Genomic DNA, 11,720 nt, shown 5'->3' with positions numbered 1-11,720 from the left:
CCATTTTACCCCAGTCCATGTTGCTCTAACAGTTGGGTTTACCTTCAGCTTGACACTAACCATTGGGGAAGACCCAGCTGAGCTCAAAAGAAATCAGGTCTGGAAGAGTGTCTTTACCAGAAAAGGTACTCAGACAAATGTGTTTATTTCTGAAGAAGTAAAATATGATGGGTCTCATTGGGTTAGCTCTGAAACCCAAGTGAATGTGAATGTTTTCACACAGAAGGATGGACCAAAGCCAGTTTCTCCAGCATTAACAGCGAATCCTGACCTCCAGAGACTTCTTGATGCCCAACCGAAGAAAGAGTTAGCTCCATTAACTCTCTGGCTGATGTATGAATAGGTTCTTTGTTTCTTTCGTGTCAAAATTCACAACTAACTGACTTTCTTGACACATCAGCCCAGTATTTCACACATGAGTATTTTAAAGTCTGTAAAGGGATTCACCCAGGAGAGGGATGCTCCCCATTCCACTGTGTCTTCCTCCACCCCTTTCACACACACACACAAAAGTTTCAGGTCCCAGGGTTATTTCTAATGCAATGAGTCACCTGCAACTTTGCACCTTGGTTGGGTGATTACCCACCCATTGAAGAGATTTGGAAACTGGATTCTCCTTTGGAACTCCCCCACTCTTTTCTTGTTTCCATTGGAATTTTACAAAAAAAAATGACAACTTAACTGATGATATGGGATAGGGATTCTGCCACATAAAAGACATTTCCGAAAATCTCTATAATTTCTTTAATTATTCAAACAACAGAGCACAAGGGTAATAGCTTCAAGTACATTCTTATACATATTTTCAACAGGAATAGATATGTATTTAATCATTCACTAGGTCGGCAGCAACTGCTATGCATACATTTTATACAAGCTATTGCCATTGTCAACCATGAACATGGAGAGTCTCGCATCACCTAGAGGATGGTGCCATGTGGAAGCCAATTGATGGCCCTTTCCCCTTTGTCTAGCTTCTCTACCATCTATCTCCCTCCTGCTAAGCCCTTTCAATGCCTATGAAGAAAAGCAATTCTTCACATAAAGCTCTAGAGGTATCATTAAAAGATGGAGGGAAAAGAGAAAGAAGTAGAAGGGAAGCAAGCCATGGGAACACTCCATCAAGAAGCCTGCCTAAGAGAGTTTGCTGCCCATGTGGCATAGCTGAATTCTGTGCTCAGAGATAGTTTTACTCTGGGTACCACTAGATCTCAAGATGAAGCTTTTAGAGACCCAATGAGTGATGAAGTTCAGAGAACCCCATTTCTGCCACTCTTACATCTTGGCTGGGTCTAGCCACACAGGTAAGTGTTGCTCTTTTGCCTAACTTCAGGTCCTGAGTTGGTGTAAGTCACATTAATTCAAATCTTAAAATCCCAACTGGATTTGTAAATTCTGTCTTTAAAACATGAAAACCTCCAAGAAGGAAATAGTTCTTTACAGAAATATAACTGGGGAGATACAACCTGACCTGACATCTCCATAGAAGGGAAACACTTGGCCCAATGCCCAATGTTCCCACTGATCAATTTAGCCCTAACCCCATGATATTTTAATATTCAGCATATACGATGTTACAGAACCATTAAGGACACCTTCTAACATGTCCCAATCTGAAAATGAGAGAGAAGACACAGACCTAGTCCTCTGCTATCTTTATACCCCAGATGTTACCCTGTATCCTTTGGTTGATAGAACTCATGGTCAAATCATAGGATGAAGGGACTTTGCAGGTCATTTAGTTCACTCCCCTCATTTTATAGATGAGGAAATATCTAAGGTCCCATCACCATTCCTTTGAGGATCTGGGGTTTGAACGTAGGGCTTCCAACTCAGAATTGAACATCTTCCCACTTTACTATCCTTGTCTCTGAACATGGAGTACAGGGAAGGATAGTGGAAAGTCGAACAATTCTTGATGATGCCTTAAACATGGGTAATCTGAAGAAAAAAGATGAGGAACAAGGTTTATTCCTAAGATTGACGTTAAGTTGACAGCAACATGGCCTGTCACAGACCAGATGACCAAGGACTCGGGGACTAAGGCAAATAGGTATGACCACATATGGTAGACAATGTAGCCACTCATGCAGCCATGCCAAGGCTCAAGGAGATTTTGACTCTGTAAACAGGGAAGAGTAGATGTTGACCATTAACAGACCTTGAGGGTAGTATGATGCTTGCTGCCATCTACCTTCCATAGCCTCCATCCCTGACCCTAGGGCAGCCAATGGCCCCACTAACTGGGACTAAGCAAAGAGCTGGGTCAGTGCTCCACACATGGAAGTTTGGGGAGGTTTTGGAGATATTGCCAATTGCTTGTAAAAATCTGCAGCAGAACCCCCAGGAACCATGACATTCAGAAGTTGGGTCAGCGTACAAGAGACTGATGGAAAGGAAGGGACTTTGTTGTCTTTGTGCCACGGTCAAGGCTCAAATAGAGTTGGAAGCTAGCAGCATATATCCCTCCTGGATCTTCCACAATGCTACCCCTTTCAGACTCAATCCAATAGAAAGACCAGGCTGAGAAGTAGAGGTGCTCACTTTTTCTCCTTCTGGTTCAGAAATCCCAGGAGATTTCTAAAGGACACTGGCTGGGAAGATCAGAGAGGAGGCCATTCTCTCTGCAGGGCTGTAGCTATGCAGCCTGGTGAATCTAGACAGGCAATGAAGGGGCCTGGTCACTAAAACTCAGAGAAAGTGCAATGAGACATTTTCTGGCATTCAAAGGACTGGATGGGGCCTACTTCCAGGCACCACAAAGTGAGCCAACTAAGCTGACTACATAGTACAGAAAAGGAAATCAAGGGAGAAAGTTCACTGAAAGTTCCTTTGGGCTGACTCCTCTCTGACAAATTAGTTTTTGTTTTGTTTTGTTTTGCTTTTTTGATTGAGGGAAAAACCCCCTTCACATACACCACCACTGGTCACACCACACCCAGTCATGGGGAGTATAGAAACAACTTCATAAAATAAATACAAACAGATTGAGGTTTCTCCAGAAAGGAGACTAAACAAGTTGATTTGATGTATTTGGTTACCTACTTAAGTTTATCTGAATTCACAGTATAAGCAACGCATCTAAATATAATATTGGGAATTCCTTTCAGCATCAGGTTTTCCAAACAAAGAAGCCAAAAAGAAAAAAAAAAAGGGCTGCAACAATAACTCTTAGTTATTATATACTAACCAGATTGTGCATGGCACATTTTATTTCTATAAAACTATTAAAACTATTACAAAATATTTTAAAAATACATTTTAGTAAATTTACAGTAGTTATTTCTCAATTTATTAATGCAAAACATCCTTTTTTTTCTCTGTACAAACTACAGGCTCCATCTTTGTGGGCTCATTACCATGTGCGCTTTTTTAAAAAATATTATTTTCTAATAAATTCTTTGAAGTTAAAAATAACAAAGTTCTTGCAGTTTGCAAAAAAAAAAAAAAAGTGTGTGTAACAGTCTTGACTTCCAAGAATGTGGCCATAATGATGCTGACAAAGCAAATATTAAACCAAAAAAAGACAATACAGGAGATGGCTGTTACATTGGAAATTAGTTAAATTAAAATAATATATTCTCATATTTTACACTATTTCAAAAAAAAACAAAATGTAATTCTGTTAAGTATTGATCTCTCAAAAAATCTAATTTACAATTCTGCGTACAAAAATATAATTTGTGGACCCCCATGAAGCATGTCTTACTTTACACTTGGCTGGAAAGCAGGAGCGATGCAAAGGAGGAGTGGAAAGTACAGAATTTTGCTTTCTGAAAGTCAGGACACACGGGACATGTAGAAAAATAGACTCTGAGCAGTTTTGCTTGGCCTCACAAAATAATCTTTCCCCCCTGTGAGTACAATTCACATGATAATAATAAGTTATCAAAGAAAAAAAACTATTTAAGGCTCTTGAAGGTCCGGTTCATATTATTTAAAACATCTATTCAAATACCAAACAAATAAATAGGCAGGAGAGGAGGAAAAATAATAACAAAAATAAAACAATAACAAAAACCAACAAAATTAAAATATATATATATATAATATATATAAAAACTAAACACAACAACAAAACTTCCCGGGGTCTTTGTTTCCTTAAAGTCTACTTTGGACTGTCCTACTTTATTATCATTATTATTATTAATTATTATTATTATAATTAAAAGTCTCATTCCGTGCTCTCATAATTTCTTGTTGTTGTTGTTACCCCCACCCTCGCCCTTCCCGCCCCCCTTCCGCCCAGGATTCCCCTCTGTTTCAGCTGGACTTGACTGCCATCCCCAGGGGGTGAAGCGCGTCACTGTCCAACAGCCAGGTGCCTATTTGGTAGAGCAGCTGCGAGTACCAGTGGATGCCTGCCGTCGTGGCTCCAGCATCTGGAGCGTCGGGCACATCTGGCGAGCCAGCGGGGAGGAGAAGGCGGCCGCCTCCGCCCCCACCAGGGCCGCCGCCGCCCCCGCCACAGTCCGTGCATGCGGGAGAGAGCACGGCCAGCAGGGCATGGGCCAGTCGGAAGGGGGCGAAAGCCCAATGAGCCCAGCTGTGCTCCTCGATGACGGCGTAGCAAGAGGCCAGCACGCGGTTGATGAGGATGGTGCCCTGCGCGGTGAGCGGCGCGTAAACTCCCGTGGCCTCTTCGCGCAGGGACACGCTGTGTACCGCGGCAGGCAGGAGCCTGCGGTCCCCGTCCCGCTCTTCCACCACATAGACCCGCTGGCCAGGTCGGATCCGGCTGGCGAAGAGGGACTGGCGTCCGGCCGCGACCCCCGGCGACGGCCTCTGCCAGGCCCAGCCCGACGGCTGCCCCTGCTCTCCGGGAGGTAGAGGCTCCGGGCCCGAGTCGTTGTGTGGGGCGACGAAGAGCAGGTGGGCGGCGGTTAGCAGCAGGCGCTCTCGGGGCTCCCGCGTCTCGATCACGTAGAACACCTTCTTGGCGCCGTCCTCCCGGTCCAAGAAGGTCAAGAAGTCGCTGTAGAGAAGGCGGCCCTCGTCGTCGGCCGCCAGTACCCGATCCCCGGGGCTCAGGTCTTTCACCAGCTTCGTGCCACCCTGCTCCAGGTGCACGGTGGCCGAGCCCGGGAAGCAGCCGCCCGACTTGGCGGCCACTGAGTTCTCTGCAGGTGGGAGCGAGGAAGAAAGGGGGGAGGAAGAGGTTAGTCCTGGGAAGAAAGCAGCGCTTGACGGTGGGTCGGGCGGGCGTGGGGGAAATGAATAGGGTGGGGGCGGGGGACGGGCAAATCTTGGTGATGCCAGGCCACTAGTCAGAACCCCTTTCTCCCCACCCACCGCACGAATATAGAGAGCAAATTCCTTCTCCTCTGGGAAGACCAAGGGAGGTATGGAGGGAGTGAAATTGTTCCAGATTGGGGGTTGTCACACCTTTCCCTCTAGGGACTCCTTCCTGCCCTTCCCCATGGCTCCCTTTTTACCACCGATTTAGACTGGTAGCTGTCTTCCACTTATGGGGGGAGGTCGGGGTTCTCGCTTCATCTTACATTAGAGATCTCTTTTCTCCTTTCTCCTACTCCCCAAATTAAGGATGCTTGCTCTCCAAACATTAACTCCTCACTCTGGGAGTGCTCTGAACACTAAGGCGGAGGGTGAGGGATGTTGATTTTGCATCCAACCCACTCACTCCTCCTGGGACGAATCCCTGGCGCAGGGCTGGCTCTGAGAAGGGCTGGCGGGGTGGTGGATGTCCTGGGCTTCTTGGGAGAGGAATTTGGAAAGGGGGGGGCAGAGAGACAAACAACGCAGAGCTGGGGCTGCACCCCCTGAAACCCCGCTGCATTTGTCCGTCGCATGGGGTCTCTGGTGAGAAATAACTGGAATAGTTGTAGCAACTCTCCAAACACACCGAGGAATTGGTCTGGGAGTGAAAACCCGGCATTTGTTTGGGTTCTCTAATTAAAATCTAATAAAGAACCCACGCATTGTCATTTCGATTCCTTGAATAAATGGGAGGCACTCTTAGAAGAGAGGACACTTCCATTTTCTCCCCCCTCTGATTCCTTTTTTTTTTTTTTTGTCACTCTCTCACTACCCACCCCGATATTTGCTCAGGTGCAGAGCCCCCCGTGTGCGCCAATTCACACACATACTCTCCAAAAACCCAGGCCCTCACAAGCACTATTTGCACAGCAAAGCCACTTTTGCAGGGCACTCGAGATGTGTATTTGAATTTTAAATGGAGGACCTGCTCTAAGCACCAGATAGACGCAGCCCATTTTCAATGCCCCCTTTTACCACCCCAGCCTCTCGCCCTCTCTGTCTCGGTCTCTCTCTATCCAGATGACAATAATTCAGGCTTTTGGAGGGCTGGAGGGGGGCCTGGAAGGGGAGGGGGTGGAGGAGAGGGGCTGTACTCTTCTTTGCATTCCAATCTCCGGGATCATGCTTTTTGCAAATAGAGATTGAGATAAAGAATCTTCCTGCTGGAATTACAGGGGTTTTAATCTTCTCATCAGTTTCTCTGTCATGAAGTGAGCCTCTGACCATTGGAAACCAGCTTTAGTCCCTGGAATGGGACCTGGTCTCTAGAAAACCCCATAGTAGAGTCACACGACCCTGCCTGACACGCACTAGATATTACCCCCAAACCCCAAGTGTGTTCGGAATTTCAATGAGTAGCTTTCTAGTCCCTTGGAATTCTTCCTCTCCCTAGGAAAAATCCACAGGGTAGATTATGGCTTTACATTTGGGAGGAGGGCTTGAAGAGAAATTCCTGGGGGAGATGCTTTGGCCAGGGAGTAGGGAAGAGGGTGGAAAACCATTATGAAAAACAGAAAGAAGGCCTCAGAGGTCATTTCATCGTCTAGACAGGATAGCCTAGAGAGAGGCTCACCAGTTCCCCTGCAGGGTGAACATTCTCAGATATCATCCAGGCCCACCCTTCCCAATTGCAAGAGAATTCTGGAAGTGAGACATGTTCTTATCTCTGGACCCAAGGAGGTGAATAGTTCTAATTTTCTTTCCTCTGGTGAGCCCTTTCCTTCTGCTACAGAGACACATACCACCCCACCTCCATTTTCAGCTCTCCCTATTCCATTTTTCCATTGTTCCCCCCCCCAAAAAAAAGCCATTATTTTTTTCCAAGTGTGTCTTGACACTTTAAAAATGTTTCTTAACTAAAAGATGCCATTAAAATACAGTTTAGAAACCAAGCAGGCAAAGCCAGGGAAGTGGAGAAAAACAAGCCTTCTGAAATTCACCGTTAACTGTTTTGCTAAATGTGTCAACTTATCCTCAGAGGTGGAGAAATCTTTAAAGAGAGATCTCAAGTGATGGGTTGGAGTTGAGTGCTTTCCTATCCCACTACTCCAGCCAGCCCTTTTCTTTTTTCTTTTTCTTTTTCCTTTTCCCCATAGCTATTCCTCCTCTGTAACAGCATGTGGCGTTGCAAGCCCAGAGGAAAAAAAAAAACCACACATGTAAAAAAAAAAAAAAAAAAACAAAAACCACGCACGCACTCACACACTCTGGTTGGGGATATACCAGCTGCAGACCACAAGATGAAATCAAAGTTCTTGGCCCTCACCCACAGCAGTAGGTAATCTTAGCAGGGCTAATAATAATAATCAGGGCTTCCGAGCGTGTGGCCATCCAGATGTTTGGAAGCTCTTTTGTTTGTTGGGCTCACAGGCAAGCTCTCCCATGTATTTATTCATGTCCATATTTATGTAAGTTTTTAAATCTACAGACTTGAGAGGGCGTTGATTTAAAAACAAACTCTGGGACCTCACCTTCTCCATAGAGTGGAGTAGTCTATGTGGACTTGAGTGTGAAAAATTGGTTGTTAAACCCCTTAAAGAATGAGGAAAAAATCATTCCAGTCTGACTGGGCTGGCAAGCTTGAAATTAAGAGTGAGGAGGATCAGAAGATAAAAGGGAAGGAAGGAAGGAAAGAAAGAAGGAAGGAAGAAAGGAATGGCAGGAATGGGAGCTTCCCTACTAGTGCCAAGGACCCACTAGAACTGTGTTTGGAGATGCTTGATTATCTCCATACTGAAGCATCATGGTGATGAGGGCACTTCCTAGAATAGCAGGATTGGAAGTTAAAAAGCCAGAGATTTAAAGTAGAAATGTTAGCCAATGACATCAAGCTCCTTATCAGATGCATTTCCTTCCTGTTTTCTTTCTCTTTTCTCTATCTTTGTCTCTGCCTCAGTTTTCTCTCTTTTTCTGCTCTCTCTCTCTCTTTGTACCCCCCTTCCCTCTTTCTACCTCTCCCTCTCCCTCTCTCTCTGTCTCTGTTTCTCTCTCTATTTCTGTCTCTGTTTCTTTGTCTCTGTCTCTGTCTCTGTCTCTGTCTCTGTCTCTGTCTCTGTCTCTCCCTCTCCTCTTTATCTTTTCCCAGGAAAGGCCACAAACCATAGAAAGCACCCAGGGTCCTAGGGGGAGGACAGAATAATACAGCTCAGGAAGTTTCGGTTGATCTAATGGTACTAGGGAGGAGATGGCAGGGGAGGGGACATTGTTGAGAATGGAGAGCCAGGGTAGGAGTGGGGGGTGGGGATGGGGTGAGTGACTGGCTTGCTCGCTTGCTCCCTTACCTGCTTTCACAGAGCAGTGGATATGGGCTTTAGATTCGTAATAGACCCAGTCGAAGCCTGCCTCCACGGCCAGGCGGGCCAGCATGCCATATTTGCTTCGGTCCCGGTCTGAGGTGGTGATGTCCACTGCACGGCCCTCATAGTGTAGCGACTCTTCAGAGTGGTGGCCATCCTCATCCCAGCCCTCAGTGACACGAAGTTTCACCCCAGGCCACTGATTCATGACAGAGATAGCCAGGGCATTCAGTTTGTCCTTACACCTCTGGGGATAGAATTAGGAGAGGTGTCACAGAGGAGGGAGAAGACAGACGGAGAGCTTGTTAACAGGCCCCAGAACTAGTGCTGCTTCTTGCATCTTCCCTCTCCCTAACCCACCCCCAGTCAGGGTACCTCTCTTGGTGGTGGCTTGGGGCACCCAGGAAGCAGCTTTCTAACTTCCTCTCTCTCTTGAAGTGGCCGAGCTTCCTTGATTGGAAAAGTTTAGGTTGTCTCAGAGGGAGGCCTTGTTTTGTGTTCACTTAGTTTAGGGGTGGTGATGTTGGGGGCAGGGGTAGGAAAAGACAGAGAGATGGGGCTGGGAAGGCTAGCTGAGGCTTTGGACTTAGGACTCCCTGGCTCAGAAGAGATTACAAGTGGTTGCTCATCTAGCTGGGGATGCTGATTTGTGGAGAGCCAGTTCCTCCTGGGAAGGGCAGCTTTTGGAAGTGCAGGAACAGCAACTTCAGAATGACAGGATTTTGAGGTGGAAGGAACCTTAAAATCCAACCTCCTCAGTGTGTATAAATGAGGAAACTAAGGCCTTACAGTAAGGTTAAGACTAGGATTTGAACCTAGTCCACTGACAATCTTTTCTTTGACAGACAACCGTCTGCCAACAGTTTGAAGTTAGAGGAGTGAGAAGACATAAATGCCTCACATTCTCAGACATCTCAGAAAGCATGCCCCTGTATTTATTATTCACGCTCCTCAACCCTTTATTTCTTGTTCTCTCCCTTCCCGGGAAGTCTCCGAAACTTTTCAAGTTTCTTCTATGGCCACAACAGCTTTTCACACATTTGCTTGACTTTTATCTGACCCTGACAGACACTTCTCAAACTATAGGCCTTCCTCAGCCCGCCTCCCAACCCTCCTTTGAGAACAAATCATTCCCTAAAGCTCTTATTATTACAAATATACAGCGAGGCCAGGGAGAGGCCTTGTTTTTCAAGAGATATGGAAAAAATACACTGTACATGTCCTAAAGAATTAAAAGTCATGATTTATCTCTGGGGCCTTCCCTGCCCACCTCTAGACTTTCTGAGGTTAAGCCAAAGTTAAGAGAGGAGAAGAAAGCTCAAAAGTGGATAGCAAAGTTTAGCAGGGGGAGGGGGAGAGAGAAAGGAGGGGGAAAAGCAATCAGGTGAGTTATAATTTTCCATATGGGTCCGGGCAGGGATGACAAACATTCTTTATCTGGAGAGCCACATTCTTTTTACTCTATGGAGTTCTTTTCTGCCTGGGTTTTCTGTGGTCTGATTGTGTTTCTTGTTTTCTTTAACCTCTTCCCTTCCCTCCCTCTTGTTCTCCTGGCCCCAGTTTAGAATGGTGTCCAGCAAGTTTGAAGAGCAAACTGAAGAGTTGAAGGGAGGGGGTGGTGTGTCTATGGATGAAGAGAGATGAGGCTGTATGTGAGGGGGGTGTCGAGGATTCTTTCTACTTCTTTTCTCTCTCTCTTCTCTCTCTCTCTCTCTCTCTCTCTCTCTCTCTCTCTCTCTCTCTCTCTCTTACCACTCTCCCTCTTTCTGTTTATCTCTATCTGTATGTCTGTTTCTGTCTATCTCCACATGCATACACACAGAGCTTATGTCGAAAAGTTTTTCTTGTGATTGTCACCATATTACATTTGTTTTGACCCAATTCAAAGAGAATTCTAGAGGAAAATTGAAATACTCTTTTGGATTGTGGGTCCCCTGGTTCCCAGGTAACATTCTTAGCTTCACTCTTCTTTCAGTCTGTCCAGAACTATATCTAAAAGGCTGCTGTGGGAAGCTTTGGCTTAATGGATAGGAAAAATCAAAGGCGAAGCTGGTGATGGAGGATAATGATTGTGAGGTTGGAGAGGGGGTGGCACTGGTGAATTTTGTGTCTGCAGAAGATAGAGGAAAGGGTGTCGCTTTTCTAGGCAGAGAGAAGCAGTGACATTGGGAGAACTGGAGGTGACTTGCCCAGGGGCCCGGACTGGCCCTCTTTGGTTTGTCAGGACGGTTTGCTTTAACTTTTCCCAGTTCTAGAGAGGATGCTTGGCCTTCTCCCAGACATTTCTCCCCAAAGAGTTTACCAATGTGTAAAATCGCCCACCACAAAGGATCCTTTTTTCAACAGCTTGTTGGAAAGCCTTTTCTTTTCTTTTTTTTCTTACCCCCCCCCCGCAGGGGGGGTAGACTTGGAGGTGGAGGCTGAACTTCAGGGAGGGGGTAGGAGTTGGGGTGATGTTGGAAGGAGGGGGAGAGTCCTTATATTATTCCTACTCCACAGTTTTCAAGGGACTTGACAAGATTGCTTAACAGGAAAAGTTCTGTGTATTTGGCAGCAATAAAAACGGTAATATAGTTGTGGGAGTTAAACGGAAAAGAAAAACAAGGAGCAGCAGGGGGGAAAGAGCCTAACCCTCCCAGGATTCTGAGGCGGCTACTTTAAAAAAGTTAATAGGAGAGCTGGAGAGATGACACACACTTTACGTGGAAGGCAAATAGTGAAAAAAGAGTGGGCTTCTAGTCGGGAAAGTAAGCCCTCCCCCGGCCACGCGTGCACGTGTGCGCACACACAGCTTCTCTTCCCAGTTTGGACTTCTCCAGTCACAGACCTCCCCCCTTCCCCCAGGACAATAGAACTTTAAATAGCTTGGGGGTAATTTAGGAAAGTGGGGAGGAAGCTCCCCTACTCCGGGATCTGGGTCTCCGATTTACTAAGCTGGGCCATTCGGAAATGAGAAATCTGCGCAAGGAGACACCGAGAGAAAGAAGGCTCAGGGTGTGGAGTGGACAGTGCGTGTGATGGTGGTGGCGACACGCCGGGGGAATAGCGAGAGCCAGGTCCGGAGTTTTTAACACCCCCCTTCCCCCACCCAAATCTTTCTGGCAAAAGAGGAGTACGACCTCCTCCTCCTCCTCCTCCTCCTCCTCC

General features: G+C 46.2%; 1 protein-coding gene across 1 annotated transcript in view; it reads right to left on the bottom strand.

Moving 5' to 3' along the window:
* Positions 1-4,263: 4,263 nt before the first annotated feature.
* SHH (sonic hedgehog signaling molecule) overlaps positions 4,264-11,720 on the bottom strand; it is a 129,463-nt gene continuing 122,006 nt past the window's right edge. Inside the window, exons 2-3 of the mRNA XM_044678957.1 lie at positions 8,559-8,820; positions 4,264-5,120 (exon numbers count right to left, since the gene is read on the bottom strand). Coding sequence (XP_044534892.1) covers positions 4,264-5,120; positions 8,559-8,820 — 1,119 coding nt within the window. The remainder of the gene's footprint in view (positions 5,121-8,558; positions 8,821-11,720) is intronic.

This window comes from Gracilinanus agilis, chromosome 5, assembly GCF_016433145.1.
Source record: "Gracilinanus agilis isolate LMUSP501 chromosome 5, AgileGrace, whole genome shotgun sequence".
NCBI classification, from domain to species: domain Eukaryota; kingdom Metazoa; phylum Chordata; class Mammalia; order Didelphimorphia; family Didelphidae; genus Gracilinanus; species Gracilinanus agilis.
This window is presented reverse-complemented; position numbering and strand designations above follow the sequence as displayed.